Here is a 22316-nt window from a genome sequence, read left to right as displayed (position 1 = left end):
TGTGCTTCCGTAGCACACATCTCAGCCCTGGTAAAGCTGGCTCCTGCCTCCTAACTTGTGACTACACTGGGGGATGGGAGCGAGAGGTAGAGCCAGTATCGCAGAGGCAGAAATGGTTCTAGAAGCAAGGGACTAACTGCCTGACAGACCTAGGCAACTGTTGTGTGGGTTGCCTCCCTACACCCTTCAGGCTGAAGCCAGGGCAGTAAATGGTTAGCAAATTCTAAATTTAGCGCAAACCTATGGCTGAAAAGAATGAGGCTGCCCACTGCCATCGTTATGGGCCCTCGGAGCCCTAGCTTGTTAGTTAACTGCACATGATACTCGCCATGATACCTGACTGTGCAGCCAGTTGGGACAGTCACCGAACCCACATCAGAAATGGTGAAAAGGCTGTCCCTAGTGTCTTTACCTTCAGTTGGGATCCCCCCCAAAAGCAAACTAAAAGTGTTCAGTTGCCCCATGTCTCATGATGGTGTCCTACCCCTTTAAAGCATCTCCCTACACCCTGCCCCCAGAGACCTGCTGTTGCCAAGGCAGCAGTAAACTGCCTTTTGCGTCACTCAGAGGCCCTGCCAGGAGCCCAGCCCAAGTGAACAACTCTCTTGGTCTCTGGCTCCCCTCTCATAGTTTCCCTAGGATACTGTCCCTCTGTTCCAAACAGTCACCCAGCATAGAGCTGAACAGAGCCAGTGAGAGAGGCTGCCAGTGCCTTCCGTTGGACTAACTGGGTGAGGGCCAGTTGTGCAATGGGACTAGCTTCCTGCAGCTCGGTGCCTGTGTTTTTAACCAGCATCTTAACACCACAGCTTGATCCTGCAGTTCTGCCCTGGCACCCCCAGCCAGAGCAGGCAACGAGGAGAAAAAAGAACAGGCTCAGCTGAGGCCACCATAACCTGATTGCAATCAACAGGCAGGCAGCAGACAGGTGGAACTTGACCTTGACCATCATGCCAAGTGAAATTCTGATCTGCCCTCCAAGTGACAAACCATTATCTTTAACTTGTGGTAAAATACACATAACTTAAATTTTACCATCTTAATCTTTAAAAGCACAGCAAAACCTGCTCAGGAGAGGAAGGGAAAACTGGATATTTCCTAGTCTCTATAGGATTGGGTGGCAGGTGGAAAGAGCCAAGTCTTTCAGGCCAACAGGAGGGCCAAGAGAAGCAAATGGTCACATGAGGTTTCCAATCCCAGCTGCTCCACAAAATTGGGACCATCTCATTCCTTTGTGAAATGACGGTCATTCTGATCACCACTGAGCACTCACTGTTACATCCTGTGTGCATCATTTCTGATCCTTAGAGAAATAAGGAGACAGTCTCATGTGGGCTGATTATATGGCTGTTACCATTTGGAGCTGGTGGGAGGGGTGATGGGACTAGGACTCAAGACCAGGTCTGATTCTAAAGCCCACACTGCTTTCACCACGGTCCCCTCCATTCTGGGGACAGAAGAGTCCTTGGTCATAGGATACGGCACTTGGTGGCCAGTTGGAATGGTGCACACTTACAACATGGAGAGTGACCATTCACACGTCCAAGCCTGGAAGATGTCAGAAAGCTGGCTTCACACCCACTCCCCAAGGAACAAGACAAGGAAGGAAGGAAGGGGTCAGATGGACTGGGGAGGTGACTTCCTGAGGCCCCACCTGCTCATCTTCCACAACCACACCACACTTCCCACCCCTTTCTGAGACTCCAGGCCTACTTCCTAACATTCAGGTGGGTAGTTTTCCATCTCCTTTTTTATTGAAATACAAAAAGTGCAAAGGTGAAATACATGATTGGTGCCAAGGAAGTCATTAAGTGAATGTGAACACTTGATTCACAGTACTCCCGCCTCCCCCCCTTTTCCCTGCAGGTACAGACCAGTGGGACAGGGGACAGGAGAAAGACCAAAGAGATCCACGAGGCTCCCCAGTAAATGGGGCTGTGAGCAACACCTGATATACACAGGAGGGCAGAAAGCGGAAGCCCTGGCTTGGGCTAGAGATGCAGGGACTGTCAGGGAACCAGCAGCCACTCCAGGCCCCGGGAGTCCTGACATGCTAGCATCATGAGGAGAGAGCCCAGCGAGGTCGGGGCTCAGGCTGCACCCCCCTCACAGATGGGGCTGGGCTGGTCAATAAGGCCCCCCCACCCCAGTACAGGCTCTGGCCAAGGCTGTGGGGGCAGGGCCACTGTGCATCTAGTATCCTGCTGCCAGGGGACAAGGCTGCAGGAAGTGGGGTCCCCAGGGTTCACCAGGAAGGAGTATCATTCTAAGGGACACAGTTGGAATGAGAAGTACCAATCATTGGGGTCCATATTTTCTGAAAGATGACAGGGCCCTGGGGCTTGTAGTCCCTGGGGGAGGTTGCTAGAACTCCCCTGGCAGGGACTGATCTAATTGGCAAAGTCTCTGCTCAGCCCCTCCGGGAGTCCCTACCCACAGATCCTGAGGCACTGAGTCACTTCTGGCCAGAGCAGGGACCAGTGTGACTCCACAACAGACCTGTCCACAAGAGCCCTATACTGAGGATCTGTCCAAGTAGGTAGAGAGAAGAGGCAAGGCATGGGGCAGGGGGGATGAGACTGCTTGTCCCTGGCCCAACCAGACCGCCAAGAGGCTTTGGGGCGGGAATGGGGTGTATATTTCAAATGGATGCTGGGACTCAGCCCTGTCATCCAAGCTGCCAGAACAGGGGGCTAGAACACCCTGGGGGCAGTATCACTTCAGAAAGCCTGACCCAGGATGTGAGGACGAGAAGGAGGCAGAAATAGGAAGCAGACCCCAGCCTTGCCCGTCCTTAGCTGTGTAAAAACACAAGGCTGAACCATTAGAGGAGAGGACAGGAGCAGGTGCTGGCACACAAGGCCTTCACCCAGGGAGATGCCTCAGCAGGCAGGCCCAAGCCAGCATGGCCTCTTATTCCCCAGCAGCCAGGAAAGGGAGGATCAGCCCCAGCTACCAGCCCAGCCGGCAGTGATTGAGGCATCTGCAATTGCCAGGAAAAGAGAGGCAGGAGAAAGTGGGTAAGCAGTTTCTGGGGCCAGTCTTTTTCATACTAGAAGAGCCAAAGGCCGCCAGATCTGCAGAGCCTGGCAAGGAGCCAGGGGTTCAAGGAGGCAGTGAGAAGTATAAGGCGAAGAAAAATGTCTCGTGGTTACAGCGAGGTCTCCAGGGCTGGCCAGGTGGGCTGGACAGAAGGGGAGGAAGAGCTGCCCAACTGGCTGGCTCCAGCTTCCAGCTCCCAGGGCCTCATGGCCCCTTTCCTGGGCAGGAGCCCCAGACTCATAAGGCTGAAGCTGGGAAGGGTGGTGGGGCAGGGCTCAGAGCCCTCCCGAGTCAGGGCTGGGGAACAATTCCCCTTGGTGATCCAGAAGGAACTTGGTGAACGTGTTGATGGGATTAATGGCCTTGAGGGTGATGGCAGCATCCTTGGCCCACAGCAGGTTAGGGCCGAAGACAACAGCCAGGTTAGTGTTGGTCATCTTGTTCTGGTCACAGTGGGCAGAAATCTGTGGAGGGAATCAGGGGGCTGCAGCAGGAAGCCAGAGAGCCTGCCTCCCATTCCCAAGAGCTGGAAGGGTGGCAGCTCTCCCCTGCCACCCCGCCCCCCCGCCCTCCTCCAGGTGAACAGCAGAAGCTGAGGCCGGGTCTCACCTGCACCAGGAAGGCAGTGAGGAAACGAAGCACCTGGTAGTTCTCCTCAGGCAGCGTCCGGAGCACCTGCAGCGTTGCCCCCACTCTCTGGCTCTCATCAATGTCTACAAGGAATTGGGGCCTAGATCACAGTGGCCCGGGGCTGGGCCGACATGAGGCCAGAAGGGAGACCCCAACCAGACTTTTTTGGAGGACAGGCCAAATCTACCTGCTCTGAGTGCAGCCCTGACCCCAACCCAGCAGAATAAGCACAGAACTAGGGAGGGAAGACAGGGGCACTCACTGAGGAAGCCCACAACGTGGGGGTAAAGGTCAAAGGTGAGCAAGGGCTCAGGAAGCTCCCGGAGGAAGGTCTTGAGGATGACCGCAGGCAGGTGCAAATCATTGTACTGGTCAAAGTCCACAGGCAGCCCTGGGGGGTGGGGATGGAGAAGGAGCTGGGCCCAGCACGGAGGCCGGCGGCCTATCCAGACGGCCGATCCAGAGGCCGAGCAGACCATTGCCCGATCACCCTCAGCCACTGCACAACACCCTCCTCCTACAGAGCCCTTTCACACAGGCCTTCCCCTCCTCCTCTGTGATGAGGGGACCGGGTTGAATGGGGCCCCCCCAGCACACATGACACGTGACAGTTCTTCTTCATCTCTGAATCTAAACCCAGGACCCGGAAGCCTGACCGATGAGGCAGCAGGCCTGGGACAGCCAGGCAGGAGTGGGACCCATGTAATCATACCAAATGCCACAGAAACCTCTGACAGGAACAGAACGGAGGGCCCTTGCTTCCCAGGCAGCAGAAGGCAAAGAAGTGCCCTAACAGTGACACCCGTGCCCCATCTCCCCCCCTCCTCCCCTCCCACTGCGGGCCCAGGCACACCCCAGAGCACTCACCCATGTTGTACTTCTGCTGTACTTCCCGCACAACTTGAGTGTTGGCTGATCTCCGGAAAATCCCCTCAGTAGTGAGAGCTGGGAAACAGTGGGGCCTGGTGAGTCTCAGCTCTGGGGCAGTGTGCAGACTCTTCGACCTGTTCTGTCTTGGGGTTCCATTGAGGGTCAGTGTGGGTGCTGATGCTCCCCAAGGGGAGCTGGGAGACTGGGCTGAGGAGGGACCTACGGTTTCGGCTGCAGGGGAAGAAGCAGGTCCTGGAGGTCCTGCGGCCAGTGGCCTTGGCACTCACCGTGAGCCTGCAGGTAGGCAACAGTCTCCCGGAGCACAAGCGGAATGGGCTCCTGCTCTGGGTTCTTCTCCTGGAGGCTGTGGGGACAAGAGCAGTGAGCTGGGTCTGTAAGCCCTTTCCGGTCCCCACGTGCCAGGCCTGCCCACCTTTTGCATACTCACTGCTGCAACGAGACCCCAAACTGCTGGTTGGGCAAAGGGGGCCGTGGTGGCATGGGCTTGGGGGCTGTCGCAGGGCTCTTCTGTGTGGATTTGAGGAAGTCATCATACCTGGGAGAGCAGAGGGGAGGGTCAGGCCCTCGACTTGGCTTTGTCGTCACGTTGGCAACCCTGTGTGTTGGGTACTTCCTGTGCTATTGTACGTGGGTCACTTCATTCAGTCCTCATAGGAGCCCTGCTCTACACAGGACAGAGTGGAGACTGAAGAGAATCAGTCACAGAGTTTTTTAAGTGACAGGAATGGGATCTGACCTCACACTCTCTGACCCCATATGCTGTCTCTTACTCATTACCTTCACTTCCTCTGCTTCCTGGGGTTCTCAAGTCTTCCTCTGCCCTTGGCTGGCATGTCCTACCCCACAAACATGACACACAGGCACACCCGTGCCCGGCGGGCACACACGGCCCAGGCCTTACTTGAGCACTTGGCGAGGGATCCCCAGTTGCTCCAGCTTCACATGCTCGCTCAGCTCACTCAGGTAATTCACATAGAAGATCTTCTGCCCAAACTTGAAACTGCCAGCAAAATAACGGGCATGGGTCAGTGGGGAAGGGCCCATTTTGGCAGGCCCCCACCATCCCCTCGGCAGCCCCTCCAAGGTCAAAGGCCGAGCCCAAAAATGCTCTGTCTCCAGGATTCTTGGCCTCCTCAGGTATGTGCTTCAGAGCTGAGAGGGAAGTGTGGGGAGGTCACTGTTCTCCCCCATCAGCTGCTCACCTAATGATGGGCTTAAAGAGGATGAGCAGGGTCTTGATGAACATGGTGGGGTGCACGATGTACAGAGCCTTAATGTTCTTCTTGTACCTGCAGAGACAGAACAGGAAGTCAGCAGTGGGCGTGGTGGAAGAGGCACACAGCTAGGTTCTTCGTGCACATTTTCTGATTTGAGTACTCATGGAAAACCTGAGAGGTAAGTGCCACTGTTGTCCCATTTTACAGATTAGGAAATGGAGACTCAGAGAGATTAAGTAACAGGGAAGGGCAGGGTGAATAAGTAGAGAAACTGGGGGTTAAACCCAGGACGTTCCAACTTCAGATTCTTTGCTTTTACCCAATGCTGACAGCTCAGAGCCTGGAGCCTGCTTCAGATTCGGTCTCTCTCTGCCCCTCCCCCATTTGTACTCTGTCTCTCTCAAAAATAAACAAACATTAAAAAAAATTAAAAAGAAAATATTTAGCTTTTAGCGTCTGCCAAGCACATTATCTCCTGCTTTCCTCATAACAATTGGGGCTGGGATTATCCCCTCTTTACAAGTGAGGGCAGGGAGACGCAGAGAGGTCAAGCACTTATCCGAAGTCACACAGCTTGCGGTGGAGCCTGGAGATGAACTGGATATAAGCTCCTGAGCAAGCAGAGGGCAGCCCAGAACCCGGCAGAGCTGTTAGCTCCAGACCTGTCCCCAGGCCCCAACCCACTTGCGGTCAAACTCTCGGTAGGCATCCCGGAGCCAGCTAAGGGAGGGCTTGTTGTCGCTGGTCAGGCCATGGTGCAGGTACAGCAGTGTGTAGTCGCTCTCCACATACTGGTCCAGGGTGTGCTTCAGGTACCTACAAGAGCAAAGCCCATTCAGGCCCATCCTCGACACAGGCGGGGCCCCCTGAGACAGGACTCAGCACCCCAGGAGTCTTCTGCTTGTATCATACACCTCCCCACGAGCCCCTCTCCTGCACTGCCTATTCTGGCTGCATAATCAGTCACCGTGTTGTCGTGGAGGAGATTCAGGCTAGTGGTTGGGCTGCACGGAGGAAGAAGAATGGTAGTAACAGCCCAGGCCAGAAATCAGGAGATCGGGACTGTAACTGAGCCCTCTCACACACCCGCAGTAAAAATGGCAGTAACATTCTCTGCAGGACTGCCCTGAGTCAATAATAATGACGACAGTCACCATTCATCAGTATTTAGCTTTTAGGGGTGCCTGGGTGGCTTGGTCAGTTAAGCGTCCAACTTCGCCTCAGGTCATGATCTCACCACTCAAGAGTTTGAACCCTGCGTCAGGCTCTGTGCTGACAACTCAGAGCCTGGAGCCTGCTTCAGATTCTGTCTGTCTGTCTCTGTCTCTGTCTCTGTCTCTCTCTCTCAAAAATAAACATTAAAAAAATAAAAAATATATATATATTTAGCTTTTAGTGTCTGCCAAGCACTTTGTATACAATATCTCCTGCCTTCCTCATAATAATTGGGGCTGAGATTATCTCCTCCTTACAACTGAGGGCAGTGAAGCTCAGAGAGGTCAAGCACTTATCTAAAGTCACACAGCTTGTGGTGGAGCCTGGAGATGAGCTAACTCCAATGTTTGGTCCTGTTGACCGAAGGGCAGCTTATACACTCAACTTCCCATCATAGTCTATAAAGCACTGTGCCCATGAGAGGGGATTGGGGTGACTAGAGGGTCCCCTCCCCTGCTCTAGTCACTGGGCTTTTCTTGGACCAAAGAGCCACATCTCAAGTTCCCCATGCTCACAACATAGTACCTATCACCCCACACAAGCACATACATGCAGAGGTGTTGAGCACCTAAAGTGGATAAGTACAAAGGGGACAGATAAGAACTCTAGAATGGGAAAGGAGTCCAGGGAAAGTTCTTTCTGGTTGGCCAACCATGCTCAGACCCCAGCAGAACACCACTCCAGGCTGAGAGGCTGGGCCTACAGGAAGGCTAAGGACTTCTGGGGGGTGGGGGGGAGGGAGGAATGGTGCCGGGGGAGGTATTCAAGGATTTGAGTAAGTGCTCAGATACAGCCTGACCTAACCCAGACACAGTGCCCTATATCATGGCCCAGGGTGCTGGTCTGGCCCACACAGGCAGGCATGTGAAGTGTCTAATGCCGGATTATTACTGTGATTCCAATCCTTATTGCTACATGGTAATTACCCCTTATACACAGTGAGCACTTTGCAGTCTGCAAAGAGCTGTCACATATAAAGATGCCATTCTGTAACTATAAAATAGCAAAAATTGTGGTGAAAATACAGTCATTCTTTGATGAATGTTATGGCCTTTTTGTTTTTTTTTTTTTTTTTTAATTTTTTTTTTCAATGTTTACTTATTTTTGGGACAGAGAGAGACAGAGCATGAACGGGGGAGGGTCAGAGAGAGAGGGAGACACAGAATCGGAAACAGGCTCCAGGCTCCGAGCCATCAGCCCAGAGCCTGACGCGGGGCTCGAACTCATGGACCGCGAGATCGTGACCTGGCTGAAGTCGGACGCTTAACCGACTGCGCCACCCAGGCGCCCCTGTTATGGCCTTTTTGGAGGGCAGTAAAGTGATGTGTATCAGAAGCTGAAAGATGTTCATACTCTTTGATCCTATAGAAATATACCCAGGAATTTATGCTAAAGAAACAATCAGAAATGAACAGAAGCATTTTTGTAGAAGGCTGTTCATTGCATGTGGCCTGTTTTACAATGGAAAAAAATTTGAGCAGCAAGCTAACTGTCCAAAAACAGGGAACTGGTTAAATAAAATACAGGATATCTATAAATAGAAAACCTTACAAGATGTTTCTGCAGACAGAACCTATCTGTGAAGTTAGGTGTCAGAAGAGCAGTCACCCATTGGGGTAGTGACTAGAAGAGCAAAGGGAGGTCTGTGGGTGTGGATGACATGGTGTATTCCATTAAAAAAAAAAAACTTTTTTTTAATGTTTTATTTATTTTTGAGAGAGATAGGGCATGAGTGGGGGGGTGGGGGGGGGAGCAGAGAGAGAGAGAAAGACACAGAATCCGAAGCAGGCTCCAGGCTCTGAGCTGTCAGCACAGAGCCCGACACGGCGCTTGAACTCACGAACCGCGAGATCATGACCTGAGCCAAAGTTGGACACTTAACCAACTAAGCCACCCAGGCGCCCCTGGTGTATTCCATTTTTGGAAATTCTTTATTTTTTAATGTTTATTTTTTAAGAGAGAGAGAGAGCAGGGGAGGGGCAGAGAGAGAGGGAGACAGAATCTGAAGCAGGCTCCAGGCTCTGAGCTGTCAGCACAGAACCTGATGCGGAGCTCGAACTCACAAACCGCGAGATCATGACCTGAGCCAAAGTTAGATGCTTAACTGACTGAGCCACCCAGGTACCCCTGTGTATTCCATTTTTGAAAATTTATCAAGTAGTATACATAATTTGTTCACTTTTCTCTGCACACATATGCCAATAACATGTTTTTAAAGGATATCTTTAAAGAATGTTTAATGCTCAGAAGATGTTATATAAGATACAGAGGGGACTATACAAACACCTGTATATATTATAGAAAAAAATAAGAAGTGAATACACTAAAATATTAACACTAGTTTTCTCTCTGGGTGGTAGGTTTATGGGAGATTTTATTTATCATTGTATTTTTTCTTTATAGCTACTTACGTTTTTCTAAATTCTTGAAATCTGTAATACTTTACAATGATATACAATGACATTTCACGTATATTACCTTTACCTAATGCCCACAACAACCCTATGAGGTGGGCACTATTCTTATTTTTATAGGGTTCAGAAAAGAGCTGCCCCCAAGCACACAGCTAGTAAGGAGTACAGCTGAATCCAAGCTTCGGACATTTTCTATTTCAACCTCCCAGATCTGGCTGGACAGCTGGGAAAGGACAAGGCTGAGATAATGTGATTGATCCCCACTGAAAGTGCTGCCGTGCAGGCTGCATGGGGGCAGGGAGACCACTTTGGGAAGGGGTGGAGGACAGACAGGATGGATGCAGGGGGCTTCCAGAAATCAGAGGAAGCCTCCTGAGTGGTGGAGCGTCACTCAGCAAGCTTTCTCCTGAAAACTGGGTGCTTTCCCATCTCCTTCCTCTGATTTCCTCCCACTCAGACTATTATCTGGCCAGGAGTCTGTCACCTGCCAAATCAGACGGGCTGTGTTAAACCAGAGGGTAGGGGTGTGACTCAGCTACCCTCAGGCTGAGCTCCCTGGCCTGCTCCTGGCTAAGCCACGTGATGGGCCTGAACAAGGCTCGGCCTGCCTGGCTGAGGGGCGGCAGGAGAAGGGTTCAGGAAGCCAGAGAGGAAACTCACACAAGGCCGGAGAGACTCAGGCCTGGCTCACCAGGACTGCAGATGCTGCACTCAGGCCCTTTCCCATTCTGCAGCCGCACCCTTGGCCTGCCCAACCCCTCACCACCCCCTGCATGCACAGAACCATTCAGGATCCCAAAGAACTGGTATCAGTTTCAGGGAGTCCTTTAGCAGAGATCAGGAGAGAAGTGCAAGATGGTAAACGGACACACACTAAGGCACCTCAGAAGACCATTCTGGCCCGGCATCCACGGAGGTCCTGCGCCCAGGACCACATGCCCGGGTCCCCATGGGTCCACATGCCCGGGGCCCAGTGGTGGCTCAGCAGTGAACACTTGTCAGGTTTCTAGACCAATCAGAGCTATTACATATATTTGGCTAACAGAATCCAGATAGGTACAGAAGCCACTGGCACCAAATCTGACACAAAATTCACTGATTATTCATCTAAATGATGAACAACTGCAACCACATCAGAAGCACCACATCATAATAATCAGTCCTCCTGTGTGGATAGTATTTAACTTTTCCAAGCACATCCGCGTGCAGTATCTCCCACAAGGACGGAGGGCTTGATTATGAAAAGAGGCTTGAAGAGATGAAGACACCCTTCTAAGGCTGCAGTTTCCCAGACTAGAAACCAGGTCTGACTCCTAGCGCAGTGCTCTCCCCAAAATGTAAAATAGCTCCCACGGGAGAAGAGGAGAGGCACTGAGGGAAGTGACGGTAAGGAGAACGGCATCAGCCGATACTGGGTGTAGGTCCCTCCACCTTGCCCAGGGGTACTCACCCCAGGAGCTTGCTGTGGTCCAGCTGGTGGCTCGGGGGCATTCGGCAGGCACTAAACACGATGATCTTCCGCCCATACTTGTCGTCTCCTAGGTGTGGAGAAAGATGGAGCACAGTGGGTGGCAGATCAGCCGAGAGAGGCGGGCTGAGGAACTGAAAGGTGCCGGGCCTGGAGACCTGTACCACATAGTGCAGGGGCCAGAGGGGCTAACGCAGACATACCTCTGGGCAGCTGTCTGCACTCAAGGGTGTGTCACTGAAGAAAGAGGGACGGGTTGCTCGCAGGGCTACTGAGCTGGGGTCTAAAAAAATAACAGCTTTTTAAAAAGTCACACCTGGTGGAAACACCCAAATGCCCATCAACGCATGAACGCATGAAGAAAATGTGGTATATCCATGCAGCGGATATGTCGTTTGGCCATAAAAAGGAATGAAGTACTGATCCATGCTACATTATGAATGAACCTTGAGAACATGATGCTAAGTGAAAGAAGTCAGATGCAAATGCCTCCATATTGTACGACTCCACTTATCTGAGTTATCTAGAATAGGGAAATCCGGGGCGCCTAGGTAGCTCAGTCAATTAAGTGTCCAACTTCGGCTCAGGTTCATGATTCTCACAGCTTGTGGGTTTGAGCCCCGTGTCAGGCTCTGTGCCGACAGCTCAGAGCCTGAAGCCTGCTTTAGATTCTGTGTCTCCCTCTCTGCCCCTCCCCCATTCACACTCTGCGTCTCTCTTTCAAAAATAAATAAAAGGTTAAAAAAAAAGATGTTATGCATCCCAATGTTTATAGCAGCACTATCAACAATAGCCAAAGTATGGAAAGAGCCCAAATGTCCATGTCATACTCTCCATAATCCATCGATGGATGGATGAATGGATAAAGAAGACGTAGTATGTACATACAATGGAGTATTACTCGGCAATCAAAAAGAATGAAATCTTGCCATTTGCAACTAACTATGTGGATGGAACTAGAGGGTATTATGCTAAGCAAAATTAGTCAATCACAGAAAGATAAATATCAAATGACTTCACTCATATGAGGACTTTAAGACACAGAACAGATGAACATAAGGGAAAGCAAGCAAAAATAATATAAAAACAGGGAGGAGACAAAACATAAGAGACTCTTAAATACAGAGAACAGAGGGTTACTGGAGGGGTTGTGGGAGGGGGGATGGGCTAAATGGGTAAGGGGCATTAAGGAATCTATTCGTGAAATCATTGTTGCACTATATGCTAATTTGGATGTAAATTAAAAAAAATAAAATAAAAATAAAGTGAGAAAAAAAAGATGTTAGAATAAGTAAATCCACATAAACAAAGCAAACTGGTGGTTGCCAGTTGCTGGGAAGAGGGGAGATTAGGGATTGGCTCTTTATGGTTATAGGATTTAGAATGGGTATGGATGAAATTGTGGGACTAGATAGAGGTGGTGGTTGTACAACATTGTGAATGTGCTCAGCACCACCAACTGTAGGGGCGCCTGAGTGGCTCAGTTGGTTAAGCAACGGACTCTTGATATTGGCTCAGGTCATGATCTTGAGGTTCGTGGGATCAAGTCCCGTGTCAGGCTCTGCACTGATAGCACACAGCCTGCTTGGGATTCTCTCTCTGCCCCTCCCCTGCTCACACTCTCTCAAAATAAGTAAATAAATAAGCATTAAAGAAAAAAAAAACCAATTACATACTTTAAAATGGTTAATTTTGTTATTTAAATGTCACCTTAACTTAAAAAAACTGAAAGTCATGCCCATCAAAGCAACTGCTATCTAGCAAGTTATCTTAAAAGCTGATGCTTATTCCAGAAGTGCCCTCTCTGAGCAGCATATTTGGAAGACTTCTTGAAACTACCTTCTGAGCAAGTCCAAGGCCACTGAGGAAATGGGTGTGATTACTTAATGGTCCAGTCTCATCTTTGACCACTATCACATTTTCTGATTTTATTACTAGAATTATTAACCACACTTGGCTCTGACTCCTAGACATTCCTAAAAATCATACCCCTTCTCATTAAGGATATTATTTTTTTAACTATTTATTTATTCGGGGGAAAGTGCAAGCAGGGGAGGGGCAGAGAGAGAGGAACAGAGGATTTGAAGTGGGCTCTGTGCTGACAGGCTGACAACAGTGAGCCTGATGTGGGGCTCAAACTTACAAACCACGAGATCATGACTTGAGCTGAAGTCAGACACTTAACCAACTGAGCCACCCACGTGTCCCTCTCATTAAGGATATTCTAAAGAACATGGAGTTCAGAGGAGTTTGAAATGCTTTGCAAGAATGCTCATTTGGCAGTAATCACTGGGGTGTTTGCCCCAAACCAGTCACTATTTGATGGTCTAATCTGGCTTTGTCAAGAAGCTGGGCAGCTTTTGGGGTGCCTGGGTGGCTTAGTCAGTTGAGCATCCGACTTCAGCTCAGGTCATGATCTCGCAGTTCGTGAGTCCAAGCACCACGCCAGGCTGTGTGCTGACAGCTCAGAGCCTGGAGCCTGCTTCAGATTCTGTGTCTCTCTCTCTGCCCCTTCCCTGCTCATGCTCTGTCTGTCTCTCTCTCTCTAAGACAAATAAACACTAAAAGAAGCAGCAGCAGAAGCAGCAGCAGCAGGGCAGCTTTTGACACATCTCCTACTGCCCTCCAAGGTGAGATGCTCTTGCAGGGTCAGCACAGCACTCACCCCAAACAAAGCTCAATGAGGACAAGGCCTGGTCCTCACTGCCCCATGTCCCAGGGACCTTCCCTACATCTTTTCCTTCACAACCCTGCAGAGACACCAAACCACAACTGCCTAATCCCCATTGCTTCAGGGGCAAATGAGAAGACTACTTACACAACCCATGAAACACATTGCATCTGTCCTCCACCTACCTCTGAGGATTAAGGAACCCTCCCCTCTGCCCCCCGGCCCCATGCCTTGCTGACTGCCCTTCTCCATATTTAGTAAGCCATGATCTTGATGCTTCTTCTCGGTCAGTGACCTAACCCAGGAGTCAGTGCTTTTCCGAAGTGGTTGCCAAGGCTCTGACCCTTTTCTCCAGGGCTGGGGCAAGACTCAGAGGGGCTGAAGGAGGCTTCTGGAATGTGGGCAGCATGGCCCCAGGCCCTGCTGGCTGCATGGCTTGGTGCTTTGGCCTAATTTAGCACCTCACTCCCAGCTGTCTGACTACCATATCCAACTTCTAGATCAGCCCCTTCTTTGGAATGACTCACAGGATTCTCCAGGCTCACACACTTTCAACACAGACATGCTTGCAACTCAGTCCACATCAGGCAGCTTTGGGACACTGCTGTTTCTTTTGCCAGACAGAACTTCCTTGAGACAATTCCGCTCCCCTCCTCCAGGCTAACTCCTTGGAATCCTTAAGACTCATTCCAGAAGACTTTGTCCTCTCCTCCTTCCCCGAGACAGGTTAGCTGTTCCTCTGCCGTGATACTTTGACTCTTCTGTATAATTGTTTATGTGCTTGTATCCTCTACTGGCTTGTGAGCAGGAGCCATGGCTCATCCATCTTTGAAACTCCAGTGCTGGTCCAAAGCCCAGCATGTGGCAGATATTCAAGAAACGTTGGAAGCCTGCATAAAGTCATAGGTCAGCATTACGTGGTATGCATGGTTCTATTTTGGAATTTGTTCATGATGATATCTAGGTTACGAGATTGCTTTAGACGGTTTCCTGGACAGAGTTTCTCCAAACTTACAAGCAGAGAGCCCTCTGCAAGCCTGTCTGAGGAGAAGGTGCAGCCTCATCTCATCCAGCAACAGGTCTATTTTGCAAGACCACCTGCTGTCATACCCTAGCCCAGATCCCGAGGTACTGGGTTCCCTCCAGTCCAGTGGGGGCTGGCTCTCAGGCCTGTTCCAATCCCTTCCCATAGACTGACAGAAGAAGCAAGAGCAAAGTGGTAGGGCAGGGACAAAGGATCAGCCTGGCTGATCCAGCCTCATCTACAATCTGGAACCTCTGCCATGAGCATGTGAGGGGAGGGACACCTGCCTATTCCCCTCTAAGCAGAGGAAAGGCCTGGAATGTAGACGAAAATGCAAGGAGGAGCATGGAGGTTCCAAAAGATTCTTTTCATCCTGCCACCACCATCCCCCCCCCCCCCCCCCCCCACTGACGGATGCAGCCCTCATTGGTTGGCAAATATAGGGACTTTGGCGGGAGAGGGACAGGACTTCTGAGCTCACAGGGCTCTGGAATTTAAAGAGATAGTCACTGGTTAAGCAAACAATTGAGGTGAGGGGCCAGGGGCCTGTGGCTCCATCATGGCTGGCCTTGTCAACACCTTGTAAATGGGAAACTTTGGGTTCTCAACGACGGCTCCACCAATGGGCATCTACCAAGGCCAAGATGTGATATGAAAAATATTACAAACACATGCACATGTTCCCTAGGAGAAGAGGTCCACATCACTCATATTCTTAAAGAGGGCTCTGGCCAGTTCTAAGAACGACTTCACTGGACTGTGTGCTCCTTGAAGGAGGTGATGTGTGTTTTTCCTCACTGAATCCTCAGTGCTGACTACAGGGTTTGTTCCAGAGTAGGTGTTCTACAAATGCATGTTGAATGAAGTCAGAATGGGGATGGGGCAAAAGGGGGATCGGTGAGGGGCTGCAAGGCAAGACTCTCAGACAAGCAAGAATGAGATGTGGGTGACCCCAGGGTCTAGCCCCTGTCCTCCCTTCCCTGGGGTTAAGTCCCATTGCTCAAGCCCTTGAGTGGCTTGGCATTTGCCAGCAGAGAGGGCAACTGCCGCTACAAGAACTTTACTCCTGCTCTCAGAAGAGAACAGACTTCTGCCCTGGAGACTGCAGGGGGAGAAGGAGTCTGGTGTCTCCAGGGCACTGGGGGTGAGGACTCAATGAGAAGACACAGAGACTGTGTAAAGCACCAGGAAAAGAGGAGCGGCCTGAGAAGGGAGACTCTGCATTCCCCAGATCCCGATCAGGAACATGCCCAGGCTATCAATCAGCAACAGTGCAGTCCTCTAGCAGGCATTGTGGGAACCGCCAGACCAGCTACCACCCACCCGCAACCTGCAGAGCAGGCCAAGGAGATGGGAGGTGGGGGCTGGGGCACTGTGCTGGGGCCGGCTCACAGGTTTGTTAAACTGTTAAATGATGAGGATACTGTAGCCAGTTGACATCATGTTGGTGCTTGAAATCTGCTGTGGTCGAAATTGCAAATGCTACAAATAAATAATAGCCTTCCCCTCCACCCCCACCCCGCCTTCCCAGAGAGCCAACTGATAAACGTTTATCAGCACACCACTGGAAAGAACCACCTGGACGGAGTCAAATTTGACTGTGGAGAATGACAGCTACTACCAGCTCGGAGAACACAGGCTGCAGAGGAGATGGGGACATAATCCATCCTCCGTTCCAACACAGGCTCTTTCTCCAGTTTCTAATGCCAGGAAACTGGCCTCCCAGGACATCATCGTGGTCTCATCAAATGACTCCTGCTCTGGTGGTACCAATCCAAATTCTTCTCAGCAGTTAGAGAGGCACACCCTTGGGGGCACCCCCACCAGAGGGGCCTTGAGCCAGCCCTAAGGCCAGGCCATTGCTCACAGCCAGCCTCCTGCCCCCAGGGATGTGGGCCCTCCCTCCCCAGAAGCCCCTTTCCCTTTGGGCTCCGGATGTGTCCCCACATGGCACCACCCTATCAAACCTCCTGTAAACCTTTTGCTATTTCCGGCTCCCAGGTACCGCCAGCTCCCAGCTCCCTGAAGTGGGGCTGCAATTAAGCTGGCCCCCCCTGGCTTCCACCAAGAGCCCTTCTTGATCCACAGCCCAGAGGCCAAGCACAGAGAGCCAGGAACACACCTACCTGGCTGGGCCCCCTCAGGCTCATCACACCCTGGGGAAACAGAAACATGTTGCAGCTCTGTTTTGTAGTGGGAAAGGGGGTCACCAGGTGCCGGGGTGAGGGTGGGAATGGGGGTGCCCCCCCCTGCTCTGTTTTGTGTCTTGGCCACATAGGCCAGGAGGATAGAGACTATGTCACACCACATTAGATACTCCTGATGCCCCAATCAGGTCCATTTCTGGAAGTGAGGAGAGAAAGTTCTGAACCTTTGGGTGACTCTCTTGTGCCCAGGTAAGGACCCGGCCAGGTAAGAACTCTCAGCCTTGCTTCTGCATGGATGAAAGAAGTCATAGCCAAGGCTTCCAACCCAGGCTTGGGTACCAGGCAGGCACCAGGAACACAAATGCCATGGAAACGCCTCTGACATTAGGGGCAACTCTTTTAACTGCCCCATCCCTCTCTGAGCCCAGCATTCAGAGATATGGACCTCCCTATGGCTTCCCTACAGCCAGATGCCTCTAGGGCCCCCTTAAGCCAGCACCACTGGGCTCCAGAGCCATGGGCTGCCTGGCCTCCTTTGCCCACCCCAATGCCTCAGAGCAGAGCCATGCTGCCATGCTAGCTTACAGTTGCCTGTCCTTACCAGTGAGGACGACCATTAGGGGAAAGACAAAGAATCCTATCACTCTAATTTCCTCTTCTCGTAGTACAACCTTACAGGCAGAAATCAGGTCACCAGCATCCTTGCGACCTCCCCTACTCTGGGTCCGGCGTTAAGAACAGGAAAGTGGGAGCTCACTAAGGCTGAGACCCAAGGCAGGGCTCATACCCACTCTCACGAAGGTAGCACATCTTCCTGGGACCTGATGCTCCAGGGGGTCATGGGCTCCCTAACTTCTGGAAGGACACTCTGCCATTCCAGACTTCGTTGGAGGTAGGGCTTCCCCAACAGGAACTGGCACCTCCCTGGTTCCCCAGTAACTGATGGGATGGAAAGGCTGACATCAGGACAAAGGGAAGGGAGATCAACTGCCGCTCATTCAGGGCCAACTATGTTTCGGCTCCAGGCTAGACCCCGATAGACAGTCACTACTGTAATCCTCTCAGCGACCCTTTGAGGAGGACATGAGTTCACAGAGCAGAGCTGGAAATCAAACCGGGGCTTTCTGACTTCAAAGTCTCCTAAGCCACACCGCCTCCCACACGCCATTGGCCAATAGAGACAACCGGGTCACAGGTCAGGATGTGCTTGCAGGTGAACAGGCCAAGTGGCCATCACAATCAAGTGTGTGAGTTTAAAGAATGGTACGTGTGCTCAGGAGCCCCGGGGTCAGGGGTCAGACCACAGAGTGGGCACCCACCGGTCCCCCAGTCCCTACCCCCTGAGAGGCCGGGGGTGAGACCGGGAGGAAAACGGTGCACTGCTGGCTGTGCTCACCTGCCACCTCCACAATCTGGTGCCGGGCGATGTCGTAGTAAGGGTCATCCCACTTCAGGTGTGTCACGGGTTCCGGGGAGCTGCTTTTGGAGTCATCTGAGGAACACGGCAAAGGCAGAGGGTAATCTGGGGGACTGGAAGTGTTCTCCCCAAGACTTGTGTTCTTTGATCCTCCCCATCTCCACCATAGGATTTGTGCTACCGGTCCCACCCTGGAGCTGGTCTCCCTGCCCTCCTCCTGCACTCCTGGGGTCTTCCTCCGACAGGAAGGGAGTCTCCCCTTCTAAGGCATGTATGGCTGCCTGAGATCCGGCAGCACCCACCTGACTTGGGGAAGTCGGGCATCTCGTCTGAGGGCCAGTTCTTCTCATCAATGGAGGCTAGCTTCAGCTGGTTCAGAGCCTGGCTGGTGTCATCCAAGGTCAGGTCATCCTGCAACTCTGAAAGCGGGTCCATGACCAAGCCTGCCCCTCACAGCTTCGCTCCACAGAACCTGAAGAGAACCCGGGGGTGGGGTTAGCAAGTCAGGGGCACCCTCTTTTCCCCTGTGATTTCTACAGCGAGCCCTCCTGATCTCACTCTTTCCTCCCGCAGTGTCCCCTGTTCCTGTTCCTCAACACTTCGCATCCTTGCCAAGAGCTCCATGTAGCCCTGGGTTCTCCACAGGCATGATGCCAGAAAAGGCAGCTGGGGCAGAGGATGGTGCAGCTCAGGGCGTGCCCTCAGGTCCTCCAGTTGGATAAGGGATGAGCCGTGCCAGGGCCCATGCTGCCCACTGCCTATCTGGTTCAGCAATGCAGTCCCAGCTGCAGAGAGTAGAAGTCTATACCCCGTCCTCAGGGGTCATAGAGCACAGAAGCTTCCTAGGTGCCAGCAGTTAGAGGGTAGAGATGTTGCAAGCATCTACGGAGTACAGGGATATTCCACATGAAAAGTTATTTGTGGCCTTGTTTATTCCATCCCTCACTTTTGTCCTGGGAACAAGAGGTGGCCAGAGACCACAGGGTCCCAGAAAAAAGTCAATGGTCAAGGTGCCCAGCTGGGTTTGCCCCAGGACAGAAACAAGAAATGGGATGGAATCTGCCTGCCAGTCAGAGTGGGCAATCTTCAGGCTCTTGGGGGCTCCCAGGCCCACTCTAAACTGCAGGGAGCTCTGAATGCTAGTTTCAAGGTGGGAAAGGTCAACAGACAGTGCCAAGCATTGGAGAGCACAGATGGGAAAGTGGGAATCCCATGGCATTCAGAGTGTTAAGCTACAGGAGTCAAAAAACAGACCAGCAGTCACAGCAGACTGAGAGGGAGAAGAGCCAGCTCGGAAGCTGGGCTTGCCCAGGTCTAGGTCTGGCAGCAAGGATGTGGCCCCATGAAGCCTGAGAGCAGTACCTTCTGCCCTCGGCCCTAAACGGAGGCCAATCCCCTTCCGTCCCAAACTCACCCTGTGGGTCAGGGAGGGGATTGAATCCACTCAGTCCAACCCCAGAGAAGAGGCTGCTCTTAAGCACACTACATTCCTAGAGCCCAAAAATGACATATATAGTCAGAGAATCAGCAGGGCAGATACAGTCCAGACAAGACCAGGCACAGGGAGGGAGAAGAGGGGGGAACTGCTAGCTAGGATCCAGACCCCAAACACCTCTGGGCTCTAAGGCAACATGACAACCTCCTGCACACATCACGTCACAGCCGAGGACTCTGGCTGGTAAACCCGGCTCCCTGTGCCTAGCAACAACTACCCTGTTACCAGGGCAACCACACTGATTCAGTGGCAAAAGCTGTTCCAAGCTCCTGAGTCAAAGCCAAGCAGCCAAATAGCCAAACAGCCATAAAACAAAAACCAAAATCCAGAAAGTCTTTCTCCTCCTTTCCTCTGGCCTCTTCTCTGCTACACTTATTCACTACTGCTGATTACCACCAAAATAGAAATCCCTTCCATGAGCACAGAGAAAGATGACCCTCTCTTATCTGGGAATGCACTTCTCTCAGTGAGTGCTGCTGTGCCCCACACCCCTGCTCTCCCATTGCCCTTCAAGCCTCCACTGCAGGCAACTCTAAGTCTTGAGGAATCCACTCCTGATTCATCAACAAACTCCTCCCATTCAACCAGATGGCTGTGAGGATTCCCCGAAAGGGGACTCCACTGGGTAACAGGGACAGAACTCAGCACACAGTAACCCCTGTTAGGCCTGAGTCTTCTCTTCATGCCTTCTCTTCTGTCACTGACCAGGCACCAAGCGCTCCATTAGCCCTGCCCACAGCTATCCCAGAGAAGTCTTTCTGCACAATAGTGGGTCTTAACTCAAAAAAAAAAAGCATGGGATGAGGGATATGGAGAACTGGATTATAGTCCTGCTGGAGCCAATGAGTTGCAAAGATGCTGGGCAAGTCTTTTCCTAACTAGACTTACATCTCCTTATCTATAAAAGCACAGACTCCTTCCAGAAACATAATTCTCCAGTATTCTAAAATACTCACACTGAAGTGAACAACAGGGTTAGAAGGAACAGCTGCGAGCTGAAGTATGTGTGAGGGAAGGAGAGGGACACCTTCTAAAAGGGAGTTGAACTTGAACTCCACCTCTTTTCCAGTAACTGCTCCTCTGTTTTGTCTGTTCTTCCAAAACTGACCCCTCCCCCACCCCATAGCCTCCTTTTCCAGCATAACTAATCACAGTTGTTTCCACCTCCCAGCCAGACTGGCCTCCAACTCACAGCTGCTTTCCCCTGTGAACCCTGAAGTTTAGCTCCCACTCAGTGGGAGGGTGAGGGAAGCTGGCTCAGGGAAATTCTAATATAAAGGGGTGGCCATGAAGTATCCTGGCTGCCTAAGACTCCAGTCACCTACAAGCCCTGTTCCACTCTGTGCAAAATACTCCTTACTCTGAGATTAGTATTTCTCTTCTCCACGGGTAATATCTACTTTTACAAAGATCTTTGAGAATCATTTTAGGCAGAGGTTTTCACCTCTGGACTTCTCTGAAATTCTGACGAAATCTGTGGACTTTTTCCCTAAGAAAAATCAGCACATGCATGAAATCTTCTATGCAATTTTAAGGCCCTCTGAGAATCTAAGAATCCCTGACCTATTCAGCACACAGATGCTGTCATTTGTTGAATGACTGAATGAGTGAATTCGTCTCCTAAATGGAGAAGGGAACCAATATTTGTTGAGAGCCTCTATAGTGCTATAAAGTAGACAAATTACCTTTTAACTTCACAACAGCACCATGAGGTTTGCATTACCAGGCCCACTTTACTGCTCGAGGAAAGTCAGGGCCAGAAAAGATAAGCAAACTGTTTAGGCAGGTCATACAGCTGAGTCAAGATTTTAATCTATATCTGTATAAAGTGGTCTCTTGATGCAGGTCAGTCCCTCAACACTTCTTTAAATGACTGTCATTCGTGTGATTCTGAAGGTTCAGAGAGGTGCCATGAAAAAACAAAGTAAAGCCTCTCCCCTAATCTTCACGAAGAACTGAGATAACTTGAAATCGTATTCTCTGGCATTGGGACCGCCCTCCTAGTTGGGGCTCCAAAATTGCGAAAATGCAAATCCCATGATACAACAGCGAGACTTTCGACTACAAATGCATTTGTACAGAGCTTCGTGGTTTACAAAACCCGTAATAGGTGTAATTATCCCATTTCAGAGATTAAGAAATAGAGATGAAAGCGTGGCCTAATTAGTGGCAGGCTGGAATACTTCCCCCAAATTTCTTGCTCTTAGCGCTTCGCCAGTTCGGACCAAAGAGACTTCCCCTTACCGTGGGCTTGCTCGATGACAGGGATCTGACCTAGACTCTGCCCTGGGAAGTGCAGGAGGAAAGCAGCAAAGAAGACAAGTCACCTCGGTGCAGACCCAGGAGGGGGCTGAAACCCGCTGTGGGAAAGCCAGGCCCCATACCACTCCTGCTCCCTTCCTAGGATCCGCTCGAATCATCCCCCTCCTGACCCTATGCCTTAAAGTGACCTGTCTAGTCCCTCCCTTTTCCCCCCCACCACCCAGGAAGACCCCCGCGCTCCGCAGCTCACCGTGGTCGGGCACTGCTCCCTGTGCCACGCCTGTCAAAGCTCGGCAAACATCCGGCTCCGCGGTAGAACGGGAACCGCCCCCTCCGGGGCTCCTCACTCCCCAACCACTTCCGCCACACCTCCAAGCCACTTCCGGCTTGCTGCCAGGTCCAAACATGGCTTTCCAGGATCCC

General features: G+C 51.4%; 1 protein-coding gene across 2 annotated transcripts; it reads right to left on the bottom strand.

The window, feature by feature from the left end:
* Positions 1 to 1732: 1732 nt before the first annotated feature.
* ARHGAP1 (Rho GTPase activating protein 1) lies at positions 1733 to 22262 on the bottom strand. Of its 2 annotated transcripts, none has more exons than XM_040495299.1 (13): positions 22144 to 22262; positions 18439 to 18608; positions 18116 to 18211; positions 10860 to 10947; positions 6465 to 6596; positions 5766 to 5852; positions 5465 to 5563; positions 4991 to 5098; positions 4830 to 4906; positions 4540 to 4617; positions 3935 to 4063; positions 3652 to 3755; positions 1733 to 3506 (listed from the first exon to the last, which is right to left on the bottom strand). In XM_040495299.1, the coding sequence occupies exons 2-13, from the start codon at positions 18569 to 18571 to the stop codon at positions 3318 to 3320; spliced, it is 1320 nt and encodes a 439-aa protein (XP_040351233.1). In that variant the 5' UTR covers positions 18572 to 18608; positions 22144 to 22262; the 3' UTR covers positions 1733 to 3317. The 2 variants fall into 2 exon arrangements, with proteins under 2 accessions (XP_040351233.1, XP_040351234.1); XM_040495300.1 differs by lacking the exon at positions 22144 to 22262 and adding an exon at positions 21876 to 21895.
* Positions 22263 to 22316: the final 54 nt, after the last annotated feature.

Source organism: Herpailurus yagouaroundi, unplaced genomic scaffold (genome assembly GCF_014898765.1).
Source record: "Herpailurus yagouaroundi ecotype Mexico unplaced genomic scaffold, PumYag 187, whole genome shotgun sequence".
NCBI lineage: Eukaryota > Metazoa > Chordata > Mammalia > Carnivora > Felidae > Herpailurus > Herpailurus yagouaroundi.
The sequence above is the reverse complement of the archived record's forward strand: the minus strand, read 5'-3'. Positions and strand labels throughout refer to the sequence as shown.